This window comes from Rhinoraja longicauda, chromosome 4 (genome assembly GCF_053455715.1).
Source record: "Rhinoraja longicauda isolate Sanriku21f chromosome 4, sRhiLon1.1, whole genome shotgun sequence".
Classification (NCBI taxonomy): domain Eukaryota; kingdom Metazoa; phylum Chordata; class Chondrichthyes; order Rajiformes; family Arhynchobatidae; genus Rhinoraja; species Rhinoraja longicauda.
In genome coordinates this window covers 450432-475342 of record NC_135956.1, presented here as the reverse complement: position 1 = coordinate 475342, position 24911 = coordinate 450432, and the positions used below count along the sequence as shown (strand labels likewise).

The window sequence follows — 24911 nt, the reverse complement described above, 5'->3', positions numbered from 1 at the left end:
AAGGAGTGAAATGGGACATTTTGTTTTATGAACAGGATATAATAGAGAAATGGAGGATATTTAAAGGTGAAATTTTGAGAGTACAGAGTCTTTATGTCCCTGTTCGGTGGAAAGGAAAGAATAATAATTTGAGAGCCGTGGTTTTCCAGGGAAATTGGACACGGTTCGGAAAAAGAGGGAGATATACAATAAATATAAGCTGCAGGGAGTAAATGAGGTTCTTGAGGAATATAAGGAATGTAAAAGGAATCTTAAGAAGGAAATTAGAAAAGCGAAAAAAAGATATGAGGTTGCTTTGGCAAGTAAAGTAAAAGTAAACCCCAAGGGGTTCTACAGATATGTCAATAGCAAAAGGATAGCGAGGGATAAAATTGGTCCATTAGAGAGTCAGAGTGGACAGCTATGTGCTGAGCCGGAAGAAATGGGGGATATTAAACAATTTATTTTCTTCGGTATTCACCGAGGAGAAGGATATTGAATTATGTGAGGTAAGCGAAACAAGTAGCGTAGTGATGGAAATTATGAGGATTAAAGAAGAGGAGGTACGGACACTTTTGAAAAATATAAAAGTGGATAAGTCTCCAGGTCCTGATAGGATATTCCCTAGGACATTGAGGGAAGTTAGTGCAGAAATAGCAGGGGCTATGATGGAAATATTTCAAACGTCATTAGAAACGGGGATGGTGCCGGAAGATTGGCGCATTGCGCATGTTGTGCCTTTGTTTAAAAAAGGTTCTAAAAGTAAACCTAGCAATTATAGACCTGTTAGTTTGGCGTCTGTGGTGGGAAAATTAATGGAAAAGATACTTAGAGACAATATATATAATCACATGGATAAACAAGGCCTGATTAGAAAGTCAACATGGATTTGTGCCTGGAAGGTCATGTTTGACTAATCTTCTTGAATTTTTTGAAGAGGTTACCAGGGAAATTGATAAGGGCAAGGCTGTGATGTTGTCTATATGGACTTTAGTAAGGCATTTGACAAGGTTCCACATGGAAGGTTGATTAAGAAGGTTAAATCGTTGGGTATTAATAGTGAGGTTGCAAGATGGATTCAACAATGGCTGAATGGGAGAGGGTAATGGTTGACAACTGTATGTCAGGTTGGAGGCCAGTGTCTAGTGGAGTACCCCAAGGATCTGTGTTGGGTCCACTGTTGTTTGTCATTTACATTAATGATCTGGATGATGGTGTGGCAAATCGGATTAGTAAGTATGCAGATGATACTAAGATAGGTGGTGTAGTTAATAATGAAGTAGATTTTCAAAGTCTACAGAGAGACTTGGGCCTTTTGGAAGGGTGGGCTGAAAGATGGCAGATGGAGTTTAATGCTAATATGTGTGAGGTGCTGCATTTTGGTAGGACAAATCAAAATAGGACGTACAGGGTAAATGGTAGGGAATTGAGGAATGCAGTGGAACAGAGGGATCTGGGAATAATTGTGCATTGTTCCCTGAAGGTGGAATCTCATGTGGATAGGGTGGTGAAGGCGTTTGGTATGCTTGCCTTTATAAATCAGAGCATCGAATATAGAAGTTGGGATGTAATGTTAAAATTGTACAGGGCATTGATGAGGCCGAATCTGGAGTATGGTGTGCAGTTCTGGTCGCCAAATTATAGGAAGGATGTTGACAAAATGGAGAGGGTACAGAGGAGATTTACTGGAATGTTGCCTGGGTTTCAGCACTTAAGCTACAGAGAGAGGTTGAACAGGTTGGGTCTTTATTCTTTGGAGCGTAGAAGGTTGAGGGGGGACTTGATAGAGGTTTTAAAAATGTTAAGAGGGACGGACAGAGTTGACGTGTGTAGGCTTTTCCCTTTGAGAGTGGGGAAGATTCCAACAAGGGGACATAACTTCAGAATTAAGGGACAAAAGTTTAGGGGTAACATGAGGGGTAACTTCTTTACTCAGAGGGTGGTGGCTGTGTGGAATGAGCTTCCGGTGGAAGTGGTGGAGGCAGGCTCGATTTTATTATTTAAGAGTAAATTGGATAGGTATATGGATGGGAGGGGATTGGTGGGTTATGGTCTGAGAGCAGGTAGATGAGACTAGGTCAGAGAAAGTGGTCGGCGTGGACTGGTAGGGCCGAACGGGCCTGTTTCCGTGCTGTAATTGTTATATGGTTATATGTTATATGGTTTGTGTTTTGCTCAAGATTCCAACATCTGCTGTTTCTTGTGGCTTCAACTATTGCTTATTGCTGCCCTCGTGTGTATTTTCCAAAAATAACATTTTTAAGCCATCAATAATTCGTAAAAATGGATATTGCTTAACTACTCAACTACTTTCCAAATGGTCCACCCGCCACTGCCAATTGTTTCTCCGCAAGTGACCACTGTTATGAACATAAAACTTCCAAACAGCAAATGGAGGTTTGTGCTATAACACAATATTGTTATGATGTTTTACTTTCACTGCCCCAAAATTATTATGAAAATTCTAATGTCAGCTGCAACATCAGTAGATCAACAGGCAATTCACATCATTAAGGATTCCATTAAATGTGGTGGATTGGTCCTGAAATTAATCTGAATACAGCAATAATTATGGATACAGGAACTGCAGATGCTGGCTTACAAAAAAAGACAGAGTGCTCGAGTAACCCAGTGGGTCAGACAGCATCTCTGCATAATATGGACAGGTGACGTTTCGGGACAGGACCCTTCTTCAGACTGCAAGAAAGGTCTCGATCCAAATGTCACCTATCCATGTTCTCCAGAGATGCTGCCTTGGCCACTAAGTTACTCCAGCATTATGTCATTTATTTTACAACAATAAATAATTTATCTATTTACAAAACAACATTTTCTCTATGTTTGATGCAAATCAAGTCAAAATCCATAAAACAAATCTTCACAAAACGACTGAGGGTTTAACATTTAAGTATTTCTATTACGACACTACGTTGTAATTAGTTATGACATGAAAACAGTAGAGTGTAGTGGGCCGAGCCACTTTGGTCTTGAACTGTTGTTCGTCGAGCTCAAACACTCGCGTGGACCTGGCGTGATCTGAGCCGACCAATCAACGCTGACCTGGGTGGTCTGCTGGCGGTGTGCAGCGGATGACGGAGCTAGTCTTCATCTCACAGTCAACACGTTAACACACACCTTGCCCTCTTGTACTAATTAGTGAGCTGTATAGTTGAAATATTAAACTGAGTGTTTATACAACACATGAACCTCTAGAATGGTGACCCCGACGATCCAAAAGGGCCTCTTTTGGATTTCATCATGCCTGGAGGAGACAACCCAGATCAGCAAAATGCAGTTTCACTCAAACTGCCCACATTCTGGACATCACAGCCCCAAGTGTGGTTTGAACAAGCCGAAGCCCAATTCCACATCCGCCAGATAACTGCCGACATCACCAAGTACTACTACGTGGTCAGTGCGCTGGACCAGGACGCCGCCGGGCGCCTGATCGATTTCCTTCGCCAGCCACCAACTGATAACAAATACTAAGGGACCAGAACGCTCCTCAAGGACACTTTTGGTCTCAGCCGCCGCGACAGGGCGGCAAAACACCTGCAAGGACAGTATAGCAAAGGGGATTACAGAGGCATGAGGCAGGAGCTGGCCAAAATTGATTGGAAGGAGGCCCTAGCAGGGAAGACGGTAGAACAGCAATGGCAGGTATTCCTGGGAATAATGCAGAGGTTGCAGGATCAATTTATTCCAAAGAGGTGGAAAGACTCTAAGGGGAGTAAGAGACACCTGTGGCTGACAAGGGAAGTCAGGGACAGCATAAAAATTAAGGAGAGGAAGTATAACATAGCAAAGAAGAGTGGGAAGACAGAGGATTGGGATTCTTTTAAAGAGCAACAAAAGTTAACTAAAAAGGCAATACGGGGAGAAAAGATGAGGTACGAGGGTAAACTAGCCAATAATATAAAGGAGGATAGCAAAAGTTTTTTTAGGTACGTGAAGAGGAAAAAAATAGTCAAGGCAAATGTGGGTCCCTTGAAGACAGAAGCAGGGGAATTTATTATGGGGAACAAAGAAATGGCAGACGAGTTAAACCGTTACTTTGGATCTGTCTTCACTGAGGAAGATACACACAATCTCCCAAATGTTCTAGGGGCCGGAGAACCTAGGGTGATGGAGGAACTGAAGGAAATCCACATTAGGCAGGAAATGGTTTTGGGTAGACTGATGGGAACGAAGGCTGATAAATCCCCAGGGCCTGATGGTCTGCATCCCAGAGTACTTAAGGAGGTGGCTCTAGAAATAGTGGAAGCATTGGAGATCATTTTTCAATGTTCTATAGATTCAGGATCATTTCCTGTGGATTGGAGGATAGCAAATGTTATCCCACTTTTTAAGAAAGGAGGGAGAGAGAAAACGGGTAATTATAGACCAGTTAGTCTGACATCAGTGGTGGGGAAGATGCTGGAGTCAATTATAAAAGACGAAATTGCTGAGCATTTGGATAGCAGTAACGGGATCATTCCGAGTCAGCATGGATTTACGAAGGGGAAATCATGCTTGACAAATCTACTGGAATTTTTTGAGGATGTAACTAGGAAAATTGACAAGGGAGAGTCAGTGGATGTGGTGTACCTCGACTTTCAGAAAGCCTTCGACAAGGTCCCACATAGGAGATTAGTGGGCAAAATTAGGGCACATGGTATTGGGGGGTAGGGTACTGACATGGATAGAAAATTGGTTGACAGACAGAAAGCAAAGAGTGGGGATAAATGGGTCCCTTTCGGAATGGCAGGCAGTGACCAGTTGGGTACCGCAAGGTTCGGTGCTGGGACCCCAGCTATTTACGATATACATTAATGACTAAGACGAAGGGATTAAAAGTACCATTAGCAAATTTGCAGATGATACTAAGTTGGGGGGTAGTGTGAATTGTGAGGAAGATGCAATAAGGCTGCAGGGTGACTTGGACAGGTTGTGTGAGTGGGCGGATACATGGCAGATGCAGTTTAATGTAGATAAGTGTGAGGTTATTCACTTTGGAAGTAAGAATAGAAAGGCAGATTATTATCTGAATGGTGTCAAGTTAGGAGGAGGGGGAGTTCAACGAGATCTGGGTGTCCTAGTGCATCAGTCAATGAAAGGAAGCATGCAGGTACAGCAGGCAGTGAAGAAAGCCAATGGAATGTTGGCCTTCGTAACAAGAGGAGTTGAGTATAGGAGCAAAGAGGTCCTTCTACAGTTGTACCGGGCCCTGGTGAGACCGCACCTGGAGTACTGTGTGCAGTTTTGGTCTCCAAATTTGAGGAAGGATATTCTTGCTATGGAGGGCGTGCAGCGTAGGTTCATTAGGTTAATTCCCGGAATGGCGGGACTGTCGTATGTTGAAAGGCTGGAGCGATTGGGCTTGTATACACTGGAATTTAGAAGGATGAGGGGGGATCTTATTGAAACATATAAGATAATTAGGGGATTGGACACATTAGAGGCAGATAACATGTTCCCAATGTTGGGGGAGTCCAGAACAAGGGGCCACAGTTTAAGAATAAGGGGTAGGCCATTTAGAACGGAGATGAGGAAGAACTTTTTCAGTCAGAGGGTGGTGAAGGTGTGGAATTCTGTGCCTCAGAAGGCAGTGGACGCCAGTTCGTTGGATGCTTTCAAGAGAGAGCTGGATAGAGCTCTTAAGGATAGCGGAGTGAGGGGGTATGGGGAGAAGGCAGGAACGGGGTACTGATTGAGAGTGATCAGCCATGATCGCATTGAATGGCGGTGCTGGCTCGAAGGGCTGAATGGCCTACTCCTGCACCTATTGTCTATTGTCTATTGTCTATTGTCTAGCCTAGGCGACCACCAAATGTGAAACGAAATGCTCGCCCTGGACACAAGCCCTGCCTCCTTTTTGAACAGGTCTTCCTCGAGCAGATGCCTGAGGACATCCCCCTGCTCCTCACGGATGATAATTTTACTGACTCCCCATCTGCTGGCAGCCCTTGCGGACGTGCTGCGGCAGCCAAACAGCAGGGTGGAGCCACCATCAGCCGGGTGGCGGCGGTGCCTCGGCAGGTCATACTGTCCCAGCCTTCACAGAAGGAGCGGCAGTGATGTCGGCCACGTACGGCGCCAGCAAGGACAAGTGGTGCTATTACCACCAAAGGTGGGGCTCCGAGGCCCGCCGATGCCGACCACCCTGCACGCATCCAGGAAACCCCTCGGCCGGCCGTCTGTAGTGGCAACTGCGGCCGACCAAAAACATCGCTTCCTCTACACCTGGGATCGCCATTCGGGGCGGCATTTTCTCGTTGACACGGGAGCGGAGGTCAATGTTTCGCCCCCCCTCGGGCACTGACTCGTTCCGGAAAGAAGGGGCCTCCCCTGACCGCCGCCAACAGCAGCAACATCAGAACGCACGATCACGCTCAACTTCAACTGTCACTTCAAGTGGACCGTTACCATCGCCGACGTCTCACAACCGCTGCTGGGCTCCGACTTCCTCTGGGCGCACTCCCTGCTGGTAGACGTGAAAGGACAACGTCTCTTTAATTCTCAGACGTTCAAGTCGATCGCTTTGCACCACGCCGAATTGACTGCACCACACCTCGGCTTGGTGACCTTCTCCGACAACGAGTACGCCAGGATCTTGGCCAATGTCCCTGACATCATAACTCTCCAGTTCACAACGGCCGGCCCCAAGCATGGGGTGAAGCACCATATCCCCACCACCGGACCACCACTCCAATGGCTCATGGACACAGTGGACCACGGGTTGGACTTCGTGTTCATCTACCTCGACGACATCCTCATCGCCAGCCGCCCTCGCCAGGAACACCACACACACCTCTGGCAGCTCTGCCAGCGGCTCAACGAGCATGGCCTGGCCATCAACATTGCCAAGTGTGAGTTTGACCCCCCTTCCATCAGCTTCCTCAGCCACCACATCAACCAGCACGGTGCGATCCAGCTCCTGGCTAAGGTCGAGGTATTCGCAAATTTGCCAAACCCTCTACGGTGAAGGGACACCATGGGTTTGTCAGCATGGTCAACTTCTACCACCGTTTCGTGCCAGCAGCCGCCAGGATTATGCAACCACTGTTCAAGGCCCTGGCCAACAAGCCAAAAGAGCTTGTTTGCGACGATGCGGCAACGACCACATTCGACAACGCCAAAGAGGCGCTCTTCAGCGGGTAGTCCATAGAGCTCAGAGGACCATCAGAACACAGCTACCAGCCTTGGAGGGCATCTACAACACATGATGCCTCAGAAAAGCCACCAGCATCCACAAAGACTCTTCACACCCCTGCAACAGTCTGTTTGAACTTCTACCATCGGGCAGACGATACAAAGCCTTCTACGCCCACACCTCCAGACTCAGGAACAGCTTCATCCCCAGGGCCATAGCTGCTGAGCCGGATGGTCACATCGCACAGTGAACCGGCACATACCTACTTGCACTTTATTCTGTTTTAAAACTGTTCTCATTTGTTTCATTGGGTTGTTTAAATTAATACTGACTAGCTAAGTAATTTATTGCATCGTATGGGAGGCGCATTCCCAATCTCGTTGTACCCCTGTACAATGACAATAAAGATATATTGTATTGTACTGTATTGTATGCTGGTACATCCACCGGCCAACGCACCAACAGCTCTCATGGTAGACACATCTGGCACAGCCATTGGAGGAGTGCTGAAACAACTGATGAATGGTAGATGGCAGCCCCTCGCCTTTTTCAGTCGTCACCTGATTACCCCCAAGCAGAAATACAGTGCTTTGGACCGGGAGTTCCTTGTGCTCCACCTGGCCATCCGGCATTTCCGCTACTTCCTGAAGGCCCAGGATTTCACAGCTTTCACCAACCACAAGCCACTCATGTTTGCCTTTGCCAAAGTGTCTGATCCTTGGTCAGCCTGATCTACACCTCTGAGTACACGACTTGCGTCCAGCCCATCGAAGGCAAGAGCAACCAGGTCGCTGATGCGTTGTTCCGCACCGCCATCAATGCCATCCACGCTTTCGCCCCATGTGTCGAGTACACGGCCGTGGTGGCCGCCCAGTGAGAGGATGAAGAGATGCTTGCCTACCGCACCACCATCTCAGGACTGCACTCGGAGGATGCGCGATTTGGGCCCGCTGACACCACACTCCTCTGCAACGTGTCTACCGGACAGCCAAGACCCATCATCCCCATTGCCTGGCGCCGACGGATTTTCGACATGGTTTATGGCCTAGCTCACCCTTCCATCCGGACAACAAAGGCACTGATGGAACCCAAGTTCATGTGGCACGGGTTGTGCAAACAGGTCAGCAACTGGGCCAGAGCCTGCATCCCCTGTCAAACCTCCAAGATTCAGCGACACATCAAGGTGCCGCTGCAGGACTTCGCCCTAACACACCGGCGTTTCGATCACATCCACGTCAACATCGTTGGACTGTTGCCCCCATCTAGAGGTGTAACCCACCTCTTCACCACTGTGAACAGATTCACGAGATGGTCGGAAGCCGTCCCGCTCTCGGATACCTCCACTGCGACCTGTGCAAGTGCCCTCACCACCCACTGGATCGCCCGCTTTGGCGTGCCGGGGGATATCTCCTCCAATACAGGTGCACAGTTCACCACTGAGCTGTGGCCAGCAATGGCCCGGCTGACAATAGACAATAGGTGCAGGAGTAGGCCATTCGGCCCTTCGAGCCAGCACAGCCATTCAATGTGATCATGGCTGATCATTCTCAATCAGTACCCCGTTCCTGCCTTCTCCCCATACGCCCTGACTCCGCTATCCTTAAGAGCTCTATCTAGCTCTCTCTTGAAAGCATTCAGAGAATTGGTTTCCACTGCCTTCTGAGGCAGAGAATTCCACAGATTCACAACTCTCTGACTGAAAAAAAAATTCCTCATCTCCGTTCTAAATGGCCAACCCCTTATTCTTAAACTGTGGCCCCTGGTTCTGGACTCCCCCAACATTGGGAACATGTTTCCTGCCTCTAACATGTCGAACCCCTTAATAGTCTTATATGTTTCAATAAGATGCCCTCTTATCCTTCTAAATTCCAGTGTATACAAGCCTAGTCGCTCCAGTCTTCCAACATACAACAGTCCCGCCATTCCGGAAATTAACCTAGTCACCCTGCAACCTCACAGCATCTTCCTCACAGTTCACACTACCACCCAGCTTTGTGTCATCTGCAAATTTGCTAATGTTACTTTAAATCCCTTCATCCAAGTCATTAATGTATATTGTAAATAGCTGCGGTCCCAGCACCGAGCCTTGCGGTACCCCACTAGTCACAGCCTGCCATTCTGAAAGGGACCCATTTATCCCCACTCTTTGCTTTCTGTCTGCCAACCAATTTTCTATCCATGTAAGTACTCTACCCCCAATACCATGTGCTCTAATTTTGGCCACTAATCTAACTATGTGGGACCTTGTCGAAGGCTTTCTGAAAGTCAAGGTACACTACATCCACCAGTCTGAAGAAGGGTCACCAATGCATCCACAATTTCTAGAGCCACCTCCTTAAGTACCCTGGGATGCAGACCATCAGGCCCTGAGGATTTATCAGCCTTCAATCCCATCAGTCTACCCAACACCATTTCCTGCCTAATGTGAATTTCCTTCAGTTCCTACGTCACCCTAGGATCTCTGGCCACTAGAACATCTGGGAGATTGTTTGTATCTTCCTTAGTGAAGATAGATCCAAAGTACCGGTTCAACTCGTCTGCCATTTCCTTGTTCCCCATAATAAATTCCCCTGCTTCTGTCTTCAAGGGACCCACATTTGCCTTAACTATTTTTTTCCTCTTCACATACCTAAAGAAGCTTTTACTATCCTCCTTTACATTATTGGCCAGCTTACCTTCGTACCTCATCTTTTCTCCCCGTATTGCCTTTTTAATTATCTTCTGTTGCTCTTTAAAAGAGTCCCAATCCTCTGGCTTCCCACTCTTCTTTGCTGTTATACTTATTCTCTTTTATTTTTATGCTATCCTTGACTTCCCTTGTCAGCCACGGGTGCCTCTTACTCCCCTTAGAATCTTTCCTCCTCTTTGGAATGAATTGATCCTGCAACTTCTGCATTATTCCCAGGAATACCTGCCATTGTTGTTCCACCGTCTTCCCTGCTAGGGTCTTCTCCCAGTCAAATCTGGCCATCCTGCCTCATGCTTCTGTAATCCCCTTTGCTATACTATAATACTGACACTTCCGATTTTCCCTTCTCCCTCTCAATTTGTAGATTAAAACTTATCATATTATGATCACTGCCTCCTAATGGCTCTTTTACCTTGAGTTCCCTTATCAAATCGGGTTCATTACACAACACTAAATCCAGAATTGCCTTCTCCCTGGTAGGCTCCAGTACAAGCTGTTCTAAGAATCCATCTGGGAGGCACTCCACAAACTCCCTTTCCTGGGGTCCAGTACCAACCTGATTTTCCCAGTCTACCTGCATGTTGAAATCGCCCATTACATTTTCGACATGCCAATTTTAGCTCTTGATTCAACTTGCACCCTATGTCGAGGCTACTGTTTGGGGGCCTGTAGATAGATTGGGGGCCTGTAGTTGGGGTCTTTTTACCCTTACAATTCCTCATTTCTATCCATACTGATTCTACATCTCCTGATTCTATGTCACCCCTTGCAAGAGAGTGAATACCATTCCTTACCAACAGAGCAACCCCACCCCCTCTGCCTACCTGTCTGTCTTTTCAATAGGTCGTATCCCCCTGAATATTCAGTTTCCAGCCCTGGTCCTCTTGTAGCCATGTCTCTGTAATTCCCACAACGTCATACTTGCCAATGTCTAACTGAGCCTCAAGCTCATCCACTGTATTTTTTATACTTCGCGCATTTAAATACAACACTTTAACTTCGGTATTCACCTCTCCTCTCACACCGGTCACCATTGGCTCTGACCTTACTCTCTTATCCCATCTAGAACTTTCCTTCCCATTTATTCGAGCGTCCTTTGCAATTTCTCCTGTATTCGCTTCCCCTTTAACTCCATCTTCATATTCCCAATTTGTCAACCCCTCCCCCCCCACTACTGAGTTTAAAACCACACGTGTAACACTAGCAAACCTGCCTGCCAGAATGTTGGTCCCCCCTGCCTTTTCCCACGGGGGCGCCTTTTCCCCGCGGGGCTCCTTTTCCCACGGGGGTGCCTTTTGCCAGCGGGGCGCGCTTTTCCCACAGGGCGCTTTTCCCACAGGGCGCGCTTTTCCCAGCGGGGCGCGCTTTTGCCAGCGGGGCGCGCTTTTGGCAGCGGGGCGCGCTTTTGGCAGCGGGGCGCGCTTTTGGCAGCGGGGAGCGCTTTTGGCAGCGGGGAGCGCTTTTGGCAGCGGGGAGCGCTTTTGGCAGCGGGGCGCGCTTTTGCCAGCGGGGCGCGCTTTTGCCAGCGGGGCGCGCTTTTGCCAGCGGGGCGCGCTTTTGCCAGCGGGGCGCGCTTTTGCCAGCGGGGCGCGCTTTTCCCACAGGGCGCTTTTCCCACAGGGCGCTTTTCCCACAGGGCGCTTTTCCCACAGGGCGCTTTTCCCACAGGGCGCTTTTCCCACAGGGCGCTTTTCCCACAGGGCGCTTTTCCCACAGGGCGCTTCCCTGGATGGGGCCGCACCCAGACAGGGCCGCACCCCTTGGGCAAGCCTTGTTTATATCAGCCACAAAATTGACTAATTGGCCAATTTATCAAGCTTCTAATTTAATTGCTCAGCCAATCCACGCACACTCTTATCCTGCCTTCCTCTGACAAGCTTGGAGGTATGCGCTTCACTGACTGACTGCTAGCGTCCCTTTGGCGCTCCTTTTTAAACGGACTTTTACCTGCAATTCACACTTACTTACTTTCAGCCAATGGTCATCCTTACTGCTTCTGCTGCTGCTCTCCCGACCTTTACTGACTGACTGCTTGCGTGCCTTTGGTGCTCTTTTTTAAACGGCTGCTAGGCACTACGCTGATCCACACCACGGCCTACCACCCACAAGCAAACGGCCTAGTGGAGCGTTTTCACTGGCACCTGAAGGCATCCCTAAAGGCAGGCTCACGGGCCCGGACTGCTGTGGGTCCTGCTGGGCATAGGCACTGCCCCGAAGGAGAACCTGGCAACTTCCTCGGTCGAGCTGGTGTATGGCACCCCGCCTACGGTCCCAGGGGACTTCATCCTCGTGGACATCAAGAACCGCCCACGAACATGCTGACGTGCCTCCGTGAGAAGGTGGGCACGCTCTCTCCAGTCGCAACACGGTCTCACAACCACGTGCGTCTCACCCGGCCTCCAGGACAGCCAGTACGTCTTCCTTTGCCGAGATTCTCACCGTACACCACTGCAAAAGCCTTACTAGGGACCCTTCAGAGTACTGCAAAACGGCGCCACGACTTTCCTCATCGACATGGGAGGGAGGTGGGGACTGGGCAAAGCCTGCCGATGGATAGGTGGAGACAGGTGAGACAAACAATCTCCCAGATGTTCTAGTGGCCAGAGATCCTAGGGTGACGGAGGAACTGAAGGAGATTCACATTAGGCAGGAAATGGTGTTGGGTAGACTGATGGGACTGAAGGCTGATAAATCCCCAGGGCCTGATGGTCTGCATCCCAGGGTACATAAGGAGGTGGCTCTAGAAATTGTGGATGCATTGGTGATCATTTTCCACTGTTCTATAGATTCAGGATCAGTTCCTGTGGATTGGAGGGTAGCTAATGTTATCCCACTTTTTAAGAAAGGAGGGAGAGAGAAAACAGGAAATTATAGACTAGTTAGTCTGACATCAGTGGTGGGGAAGATGCTGGAGTCAATTATAAAAGACGAAATTGCGGAGCATTTGGATAGCAGTATCAACATCGTTCCGAGTCAGCATGGATTTACGATGGGGGAAATTATGTTTGACTAATCTTCTGGAATTTTTTGAAGATGTAACTAGGAAAATTGACAGGGGAGTGCCAGTGGATGTGGTGTACCTCGACTTTCAGAAAACCTTCGGCAAGGTCCCACATAGGAGATTACTGGGCAAAATTAGAGCACATGGTATTGGGGGTAGGGTACTGACATGGATAGAAAGCAAAGAGTGGGGATAAATGGGTCTCTTTCAGAATGGCAGGCAGTGCCTAGTGGGGTACCGCAAGGCTCAGTGCTGGGACCGCAGCTATTTACAATATACATTAATGACTTGGATGAAGGGATTAAAAGTACCATTAGCAAATTTGCAGATGATACAAAGCTGGGTGGTAGTGTGAGCTGTGAAGAAGATGCTATGAGGTTGCAGGGTGACTTGGACAGGTTGTGTGTGGGCGGATGCATGGCAGATGCAGTTTAATGTGGATAAGTGTGAGGTTATCCACTTTGGTGGTAAGAATAAGAAGGCAGATTATTATCTGAATGGTGTCAAGTTAGGAAAAGGGGACGTACAACGAGGTCTGGATGTCCTAGTGCATCAGTCACTGAAAGGAAGAATGCAGGTACAGCAGGCAATGAAGAAAGCCAATGGAATGTTAGCCTTCATAACAAGAGGAGTTGAGTATAGGAGCAAAGAGGTCCTTCTGCAGTTGTATAGGGCCCTAGTGAGACCGCACCTGGAGTACTGTGTGCAGTTTTGGTCTCCAAATTTGAGGAAGGATATTCTTGCTATTGAGGACGTGCAGCGTAGGTTTATTAGGTTAATTCCCGGAATGGCGGGACTGTCATATGTTGAAAGACTGGAGCGGCTAGGCTTGTATACACTGGAATTTATAAGGATGAGAGGGGATCTTATCGAAACATATAAGATTATTAAGGGGTTGAACACGTTAGAGGCAGGATACATGTTCCCAATGTTGGGGGAGTCCAGAACCAGGGGCCACAGTTTAAGAATAAGGGGTAGGCCATTTAGAACGGAGATGAGGAAAAACTTTTTCAGTCAGAGTTGTAAATCTGTGGAATTCACTGCCTCAGAAGGCAGTGGAGTCCAATTCTCTGAATGCATTCAAGAGAGAGCTAGATAGAGCTCTTAAGGATAACGGAGTCAGGGGGTATGGGGAGAAGGCAGGAACGGGGTACTGATTGAGAATGATCAGCCATGATCACATTGAATGGTGGTGCTGGCTCAAAGGCCCAAATGGTCTATTGTCTATTGAGAGATAGATCAGCCATGATTGAATGATGCAGTAGACTCAATGGGCCAAATGGTCTAATTCCGCTCCTATCACTTACGACCTTATGATGTTGTGCACCATTGGCATAATGTTCCAGTCTCCTGTATCTTTCCAACCTTGCTTCTTTATCAGTCTCTGAAAATCTACATTGCCCCCAAATCCTCTCAATCCACTGTCTGGCATCAGTTCTGCCCTTATTATGTATTTTGTGCTCAAATAAATCATTTCACGAAACATTACGAATATTTACTTGGTATAAAAGATCCTACTGCTGAAAACATCCATTTAAGGGCCTGCACATCACACATGCCTCCTCCCATCCGTCCAAACCTAAGAAATATATCCTCCCATCCCCATTTCCCTCATGAAATTATCTAGCTGGCTCTTAAATACATTTTTCTCCTTTAATTAATTTACAATTGGCTGATATAATTAACATGCTACACTCTTTGCCTTTGCAATCAATTCAATAACTTAATTTATCTGGGGAAAGTAGTCACAATATATCTGTAGATGTTTCAAGTTATTTTTTGTTCCAAAAATGTTAAATATATTACAGTCATTAACTATCAGACAATGAACAATTTGTTACTTAGAACTTAGAATTAATTTCCAAAAGATTCATTATGTCAGTACTGATAATCATTCTATAATTGTTGCTTAAACTTTCAATGCCGTTTCCACAATATATAAAAAGTAACATATTTGGTAGCCAATGTAATCACAATGTATGGACTCTGTTTTCAAAATGTAGAAAATCAAGTTTATAAGATAGAAGGTGTATGATATTCATATCTGTGACAAGCAAACCAAATGATTTAGTTTCACTTACTTCATGCATGTAAGGATCAACCAGTATTTCAAAGGGGCCAACAGCCAATGAAATGTTCGGGGCAGCTGTTGGAATCATTAACATGTAATGAAAAGTTTTCTTTCTCATGTCATGGGTGTAAACCGACTCCACCAAATCTCCATTGGAAACCGCTACCATAGCAGCATCAACTGTGAACTCCAACTTCCAGGTGCATAGTTCAGAGAAAGAGTCCACACAAGGAAACCAAAACCTACAAAGGTTTTTAAAAAGTATAATCAGTTATAACACTACAAGATTCTTCTGCCCCTCAATTCCTCAAGATCGAAAGTTACAAAATTCTAATATTTGTGGGGTTTTTTCTTTCGTTTTCTTGGGTGCAAAATAATCCTCTCCATTTAATACCACTACTAGTCTCGGACCATAAACTAATTTGAGCAATACTCAAACCAATTTCAAATTGCAAAAATTTAACCAATTATCACTTTACTAGCAATTTACTAGAATTATAAATATTTATTACAAATCTATGGTCCAGAATGGTAAACAAAGTTTTAAAGAGGCATTCAATATCATAACAAATGTTAAAAAGATTTTATAAGGACATCCATTTCCAGGAATTAAGTGACAAAGGTTTATCAAAGAACCAGAGAGGAGGTTGGGTTGGGTTTGTCATCTGATGCAACATTTTATGAAATTCTCAAACAGATGCCTGAAAGCAGTACAAACTTACTCAATAACTTTCAAAACTGACTAAATATGTGAAAGGGAAAAGGATTTTGGTAAAATGGGAAGCGTAATAGAGTTGATCAGATAGTGTTTTCAAAGACACAGCGCAGGCACAATGGGTGAAGTGGCCTCTTTTTAAAATGTGTTTATTATAAATGCATTAAACTCTCGAGTTTAATGACTCACCTGGTAGAATTTTCATATCCAAAGGAAAAGACATGTGCACCTCGCTCAGCCATGCTACCTTCTACATTGGGCACAACAAAATGAAGCCCTCCTCTTGGCTGGTCCAAAGAAAATTCAATATATACTTTCAAAACTTTCATCTCTAGTAATGAAAACCAGACAACATTGCAATTACATTTATAAGATACTGTATATTACAAACTACCAATATAATTGACACATTGTTTTATATTATTCATTAACTGATCTCCTATGAAATGATTTGTGAACTTGATTTACAGACTCGTCCTTAATAAACTTTGATGTAAAACACTCGTTGACTATTCCAGCGATGACTTGCGTCTTTAACCACACATCACCGTCTGTGCCCATAAATGTTTTCACACTGCCGCTACCCGCAGAATGACATTTACATGCCCATTGAATGTGTTTGAGTTCTTGCTCTTTTTGCACTCTGGTCTCAAACTCATATTTTCCAGTCCTATCCTCTTCACTTCCTCTCAACTTATTGTCTCTTTGAGAATACACATGAAAAGCATCATACACTTTATTTGTTTTGTCATATTGCTTTGTTAAACTGAAGTCTACAATGTCTACAATGGAATTTGCTTCTATCACCCTTTACGCAGTTTGTTCATAGACTGCGGGTTTAATTCTTCATTTCCTGCATCCTTGATATTTTATATTTTTGTGCATAATTAAACCATTCCATGCCAGTCTACCCATTAGCAGATTTATTGAATTCAATTTCATAAGTCTGCCATTATCATATGTGAATCTGATTCCAAGATCATCCAGTACGACAAATAACTTACTGAAAGCCTGCAGTCAAAGTTACCTTTGATACTTACCATCAACATGTTTCCATAATTCAGATGGAACCTTAATACACAGCTCTCCATTTCCAGTGTCAGGGTCAACCGCACTGACTGCTGCTGCATAGGCATTGGAAAAGTAATTAAGATTTCGCCTAGAGAATAAAAGAAGGAATGAAAATGTATATGCTTCATATTTTAAAACTCTACAATACTTTCAGCTCGTCAGGCAAACCAATGGAAAAGTATTAAAAAATAAAGTAGAAATTGTTACGAGTACTCAATCCAAATTTAATAGATATAGGTTTTTGCACTGAAATTTGTTGAAAACCTGCTTTAATCATACAAACAAGTCAAAAAGACTAATTATGTTGGCTGTAAGTACTGCAAAGATAACCAGGCATGTTATTATATGGAATGCAATTATAACAAAATTAGTATTAATTCCATAATCTGAGAAACACTGGTGTTCTAATATTAACTTCAAAATTTAAACATTGTAAATATTAATGTTACTCCTCGTGTTTAAACTTCAAATTACACGGGTATGATTTATTTTACTTTTCACTGCCTTGTGCATTTCTTGCACATCTATCATTACATACATTTTGGAAGGATCACACTATAGTTAGCCAAGGAGCCACTGAACCCTATGTAATTATCAATTTAAAGATAATTCCACATTTCAGCCAAACTACTTGCTGACTGTGCTTTATATTCGTAGTTGGTGTTTTTAACAAAGGTAATAGGCTATGTTTAATATTTTTCCAGAGAAATGAAAGTTTAATGATTTTTCAACCATTTCCACCCAAATCAAAGTCATTTTAAATACAGACTAGCATAACACACCAACAATAAAAAAATTTGGACCAGCATGCATCAAATGGGTTGAATTGCTGATTGCATTAAAAAGTACACCAGGGACAGAAACAGCATTACAATGTGGTCATTTCTGTATTGTGTATAAAAATCAATCCTCCACATCGGACTTCTGCTTCTCCAGCTAGTCCCACAAAAAAACTAGATTAAAGCTGACCGGTGCTTCAAAACCATCTTCCGAATGATCTTCCCCCAAAATTTATATCTGAAAGTTTTGATTGATTCAACATCCATTCATGCTTGACGGAATGTTTCTTGTTCCATTACCCTTCGCCTAAATGGCAATTCTGCTAAATAACTTCACTATAATTTTAAGATCAAGTCTCCTGTCCTAGTTTACTCCCACAGAAGAATTTATCTTTATCTGCAAAGACTCCCTCTATCCCCGACTCTCAATTTCTCCGTTGCATCTGCTCACAAGATGAGGCTTTCCATTGGAGGACATCCAAAATGGTTTCTTTCTTTATTAAACATGATTTTCCCCGCTGTCATAGATGGATCCCTCATCCGTATCTCCTCTGTGTCTCATAGTTCTCAATAAATCAATCATTGCCCTTTATATAGCTCCGGACAAACATTTTGTAACGTGTATACATCTCAACCAGTGTACTGTGTTCCACAGTCCCAAATAAAATTTACAGTTTCTCCGTTGGGGTGACCTGTACAAAAGGGACGGGTTACACCTTAACAGCAGGGGGACCAACATTCTGGCAGGTAGGTTTGCTAGTGTTACAAGTGTGGCTTTAAACTAAGTAGTGGGGGGGGAGGGGTTGACAAACTGGGAATATGGAGATGGAGTTAAAGGGGAAGCAAATACAGGAGAAATTGCAAAGGACTCTCGAATGAATGGGGAGGGGAGTTCTAGAAGGGATTGTAAGGGTAAAAAGACCCTAATGGGAGTTATCTACAGGCCCCCAAACAGTAGCCTCGACATAGGGTGCAAGTTGAATGAGGAGCTAAAATTGGCATGTCGCAAATGTAATGCTACGGTGGTTATGGGAGATTTCAACATGCAGGTAGACCGGTGAAAATCAGGTTGGTAATGGACCCCAGGAAAGAGAGTTTGTGGAGTGTCTCCGAGATGGATACTTAGAACAGCTTGTACTGGAGCCTACTAGGGAGAAGGCAATTCTGGATTTAGTGTTGTGTAATAAACCTGATCTGATAAGGGGACTTGAGGTAAAAGAGCTATTAGGATGCAGTGATCACAATATGATAAGTTTTACTCTACAAATTGAGAGAAGGGAAAATCGGAAGTGTCAGTATTACAGTATAGCAAAAGGGATTACAGAGGCATGAGGCAGGAGCTGGCCAGAATTGACTGGAAGGAGGCCCTAGCAGGGAAGATGGTGGAACAGCAATGGCAGGTATTCCTGGGAATAATGCAGAAGTCGCAGGATCAATTTATCCCAAAGAGGAGGAAAGATTCTAAGGGGAGTAAGAGGCACCCGTGGCTGACAAGGGAAGTCAAGAACAGCATAAAAATAAAAGAGCAGAAGTACAACAAAGCAAAGAAGAGTGGGAAGCCAGAGGATTGGGACTCTTTTAAAGAGCAACAGAAGAAGGACTAAGAAGGCAATACGGGGAGAAAAGATGAGGTACGAGGGTAAACTAGCCAATAATATAAAGGAGGATAGTAAAAGCTTTTTTAGGTATGTAAAGAGGAAAAAAATAGTCAAGGCAAATGTGGGTCCCTTGAAGACAGAAGCGGGGGAATATATTATGGGGAACAAGGAAATGGTAGACGAGTTGAACCGGTACTTTGGATCTGTCTTCAATAAGGAAGATACAAGCAATCTCCCAGATGTTCTAGTGGCCAGAGATCCTAGGGTGACAGAGGAACTGAAGGAAATCCACATTAGGCAGGAAATGGTGTTGGGTAGACTGATGGGACTAAAGGCTGATAAATCCCCAGGGCCTGATGGTCTGCATCCCAGAGTACTTAAGGAGGTGGCGCTAAAAATTGTGGACGCATTGGTGATCATTTTCCAATCTTCTATAGATTCAGGATCAGTTCCTGTGGATTGGAGGGTAGCTAATGTTGTCCCACTTTTTAAGAAAGGAGGGAGAGAGAAAATGGGAAATTATAGACCAGTTAGTCTGACATCAGTGGTGGGGAAGATGCTGGAGTCAATTATAAAAGACAAAATTGCGGGGCATTTGGATAGTAGTAACAGGATTATTCCGAGTCAGCATGGATTTACGAAGGGGAAATCATGCTTAACTAATCTTCTGGAATTCTTTGAGGATGTAACTAGGAAAATTAACAGGGGAGAGCCGGTGGATGTGGTGTACCTTGACTTTCAGAAAGCCTTTGACAAGGTTCCACATAGGAGATTAGTGGGAAAAAGTAGAGCACATGGTATTGGAGGTAGGGTACTGACATGGATAGAAAATTGGTTGACAGACAGAAAGCAAAGAGTGGAGATAAATGGGTCCCTTTCAGAATGACAGGGTACCGCAAGGATCGGTGCTGGGACCGCAGCTATTTACAATATACATTAATGACTTGGATGAAGGGATTAAAAGTACCATTAGCAAATTTGCAGATGATACAAAGCTGGGTGGTAGTGTGAACTGTGAGGCAGATGCTATGAGGTTGCAGGGTGACTTGGACAGGTTGTGTGAGTGGGCGGATGCATGGCAGATGCAGTTTAATGTGGATCAGTGTGAGGTTATCCACTTTGGTGGTAAGAATAGGAAGACAGAGTATTATCTGAATGGTGTCAAGTTAGGAACAGGGGACAACAAGATCTGGGTGTCCTAGTGCATCAGTTACTGAAAGGAAGCATGCAGGTACAACAGGCAGTGAAGAAAGCCAATGGAATGTTGGCCTTCATAACAAGAGGAGTTGAGTATAGGAGGAAAGAGGTCCTTCTGCAGTTGTACAGGGCCCTAGTGAGACCGCACATGGAGTACTGTGTGCAGTTTTGGTCTCCAAATTTGAGGAAGGATATTCTTGCTATTGAGGGCGTGCAGCGTAGGTTTACTAGGTTAATTCCCGGAATGGCGGGACTGTCATATGTTGAAAGACTGGAGCGACTAGGCTTGTATACACTGGAATTTAGAAGGATGAGAGGAGATCTTATCGAAACGTATAAGATTATTAAGGGGTTGGACACGTTAGAGGCAGGAAACATGTTCCCAATGTTGGGGGAGTCCAGAACCAGGGGCCACAGTTTAAGAATAAGGGGTAGGCCATTTAGAACGGAGATGAGGAAAAGCTTTTTCAGTCAGAGAGTTGTGAATCTGTGGAATTCTCTGCCTCAGAAGGCAGTGGAGGCCAATTCTCTGAATGCATTCAAGAGAGAGCTAGATAGAGCTCTTAAGGATAACGGAGTCAGGGGGTATGGGGAGAAGGCAGGAACGGGGTACTGATTGAGAATGATCAGCCATGATCACATTGAATAGACGGGCTCGAAGGGCCGAATGGCCTCCTCCTGCACCTATTGTCTATTGTTTCTGATTCAAACTCGGTGACTTTGTAATTGCCCATGTAGAATGCCATCGAGCACAGTCTGTTTTATTTTAAACTTCCAACTGCAAACTATACGATTTACTAACTTCATTTGAAGCTTTGAATGCTTGACTCTCTATATCTTCATCCACATGATGAGGTGCTGGAAACAAATACGTAATTTCCCTAAACAGAACCCACAGTTTATCTTTATTTCCTGTACCTCTGATATCCCAATTATCAGTCTATTTCATAACGTTATTTCCAATTACCTGCATTTCCATTTTTTGGTCATTTTCACTTGCAAGAGGCTTTATCAAGTACCTCCTAAAAACCTAATGAAGCTAATGGCACCCAAAACAAAGGCAATTGGATTAGTTAGAAGTGATCTTCACTTTGCAAAACATACTCATCCCCTTGGATTAACTGAAAGTAGTCTATAAGTGCTCAGTAGCAATGACTCTAAGACCAACAATTGATCAGCTAGTGGTCATTCTGTTACCTTGTTTCTCTCTCTTTCTCCAGTGTTTTTTTATATAGAAGTAATATTTTCAAATTTCCACTTCATTGCCAGAATTCCTGAATCTGTACTGTTTTTGGAAATATACAATCAATGCATCTGGAATCTCTTCATCCATTTCCGCGGGCCTTCTGGGAACAAAGCCATCGGACTGAAGGTTGAGGGATGATGTTTTGGAGGTTTTGTAATATTAAGAGGGGTAACAAGGGAGTATTTCATCACAGTGTTTTCCAAGGTATGGGTCTGGGGGGCTTAGGTTTAAGGCATGGGGGAAAGATTTAAAGGATGTAAAAGGGGTTGTGTAAGTTGTGTGGAACAAGATACAAGAGGAGATGGTGGTGGCAGGTAAGATTACAATTTTTTTAACATTTTTGGACAGGTACATGTGTAGGTCATATGGAAATAATTTGGCATAATATGGGGCAAATAGAATTAGCTTAGACATCTTGGTCAATGTGGATCAGTTGGGCTGAAAGGACTGCTATTGAGCACAATGACTCCAAAACGCCAAAACAAGATCCTGGAAATATGCCCATTTCAAATTCTAAAATCCCATCCAAGTTCTCAAACTAATAACATGTTTGATACCAGTCAAGAATATGGCGAAGCACTAAAGCAATCCTTACATAATACCTAGATAACCTGTTATCCAGTAGATCATGTTGGAATTGCACATCCAAACTTAACAAAGCCTGCCATCCATTGCACTGTAGCCTTCCAACAAATGATTTCCAAAATTCATACCCGAAGAAATTTTACTTGGACAGCCAGCTCCTAGCAACCATATCCCAATACAAATCATTTTCACATTACTCCAGCATTTTGTGTCCTTTTGTGTATTAACAAACATCTGTAGTTCTTTGTTTTTATACTTTCAGATAGAATTGTTATTTTGCAATCCTCTAACTCATTAGTATTTCATAATTGAACCAAAGAAGTTAAGAAACAGTGGGATTCATACATCCAATAAGATCATGGCTGATTTCAACACCACATATGCCTTGATTTGCTAATATCTAAAGATTTTGCATATATTCTGTGATCCCAGAACCTTCTTGGTGACAGAATTCCAAAGATTCACCGTCCTCGGGTAGAAAAGACATTTCCTCAACTCTAACATGAATGGCTGATCTCTTACTTGTTGATCCTGACCCCTGGTTCCAGAAACTACAGCCCGGCGGCATCAACACTACATCAATGTTGTCCAGTACTTTAAAAATGTTGTGCCTTTTCGGGGGATCATCCCTCATTCTGCTTAATCTCTCTTCATGTGACGTAGCCAGCAAATTGTGACTGGTAACATTTCTAAGATTTATTTTTAAACATAATTCAATGGTGTTAAATCACAATTTATGAAAATTGTGTGTCTAACATACAATAAAGATTTCTGTGACTGAGAAACTTTGGCTCATTTTCCACTTGCAAGCCTAGTTTTATCTCTGCCCTTTCAGGAGCAGCCTTGTTTTTAACCATTCTTAGTTTGAGCACAATGTTAATGTCATACTCACTGCTTTGATTCATGGTGGCAGACCTCCAAGGTTGGATCATTGTAAATGAAAGCAGCTTCCAAATCATTTATTCTTACTCTGTAAATCCGACATTGCTTGCTATTCAGTTTAATTCTACTGAGATTTGCAAGTAATGGGAAAATGGTCAACTCCACATATCCCTGCAAACATAAAACATAGAGGAGCTCTGTTTAGAATGTCTGAATCTATAGTTTGCGCAAAATATAGGGGAAAAATGATAGTTACTTACTATAACAGACTTCCTCTGAAAGTTTATATTATTTATGCAGACCACCTGGTGAGTTGTATAAAGATAAAAATCAAAAGTAAATGACAGTTCAGTATACAGCATTCATTCAAATTTGTTAATTTAAATTACTGCAATATTTCAAACAGTTTGGGTAGGACATATTATTTATACTGAATGAAAATGTGATTTATTTCAGTCCCTGCACTAATAATAGAAAGAATGCCACTGTCAAACATGGTAAGTTCTTTTCTAAGTTTAGGACTACCGACAAATTTAACAGCACAATACAAATTTACACTCAAAGTAAAGAAAATGCTATTGTAAAAATAATTATTAGCAAAGATATTAAGAAACTAAACATTTTTAACAAATTACTCAAATATATCAGACAAATTATTTATTGGCATTTATCAGGTACCACCCCACATGTTCCAGGCACTCCCACCCTCTCGGTAAAAAGGCTCACTCCGTGCATCTTCTTTAAACTTTGTCCCTTTCACCTTTTTATGATTTTTCCAATCTGGGAAAAAGGTTCTGACAGTCTACCCTATCTACGCATCTCAAAATGTAATATATTTCTATCAGGTATCCCCGGAATCTCTGGTGTTCCAGAAAAAACAATCTACGTCTACCCCTTCTCTGCTCCCTTAACAAGGCCTCCATACCTTGCTGTAAAGGGAGAGGGGGTAATTTCATTAGCTTTATTCCTTTTTTCATTTCCTTATACCCCTGCATTTTTTTTTAAACTCCAATGGGAGAATAATTACATTTGCCTCACACTAAGGGGTAATTTACAGCACGGCATACTCTAAAAGCAGCCTAACCACAGTCTTGTAAAGCTGCATCGTGACTTATTTCTTCTTTTACTCAATGCCTCGATCTATGAAACCAAGCACACCATTTGCTTTCTTTACCACTCTATCTACTTGTTTTGTCACTTTCTGCATGTGATGAACTTGGTCCCCCCAAGATCCCTCTGTACATCAATACTGTTAAGGGTCATGCTGTTAATTGTATATTTTCCCCTTATATTTGACCTCCCAAAGTGCAACACCTCATACTTGCTCAGATTAAGCTCCATCTGCCATTTCTCTGCCCATTTCTGCGCGGATCTGTATCGCGCTGTATACTTTGTCAAAGTGCTTCACAGTCCATGACCCTAGCGGTATCATCTGGTTCTGGTTGATTACTGCGCAAACACCTCATAAGTGGTTATCTCGCGCAGGTATCTGCAAACTTACCAACCAACTATAAGGACAATATTCAGAGTGATCTGTGACCTGTGGAGTATATGCTAGGGGTGGCACAGGTGCGGCACAGTGGCGCAACGGTAGAGTTGCTGCCCTTTAATGCCAGAGACCCCGGTTTGATCCTGACCATGGGTGCTGTCTACATGGAGTCAGTACATTCTCCCTGTGACCGAGTGGGTTTTCTCCCACATTCCAAAGATGTGCGGGTTTATATGTTATTGGCTTCTGTAAATTGTCTCTAGTTTGTAGGACAGAACTAGTGTATGGTGATCGCTGGTCAGCGTAGACTTAGTCAGCTGAAGGGCCAGTTTCCATGCTGTATCTCTAAAGTAAATGAAGCTAAACTAAATCTCCAGCCTGAATACTGTCCTTCCACCACAACCCTCTGACATCTATCATTAATCAGTCTGAATCCATGCAACCAAGTCACTGCTAATCTTGTGCATATTAATCTTC

The 24911-nt window shown here is 44.0% G+C and overlaps 1 protein-coding gene across 1 annotated transcript in view; it reads right to left on the bottom strand.

The window, feature by feature from the left end:
• taf2 (TAF2 RNA polymerase II, TATA box binding protein (TBP)-associated factor) overlaps positions 1-24911 on the bottom strand; it is a 134940-nt gene that overhangs the window by 104400 nt on the left and 5629 nt on the right. Inside the window, exons 2-6 of the mRNA XM_078397120.1 lie at positions 23206-23260; positions 22956-23116; positions 16628-16746; positions 15777-15918; positions 14883-15114 (exon numbers count right to left, since the gene is read on the bottom strand). Of these exons, the coding sequence (XP_078253246.1) occupies positions 14883-15114; positions 15777-15918; positions 16628-16746; positions 22956-23116; positions 23206-23260 (709 nt within the window). The remainder of the gene's footprint in view (positions 1-14882; positions 15115-15776; positions 15919-16627; positions 16747-22955; positions 23117-23205; positions 23261-24911) is intronic.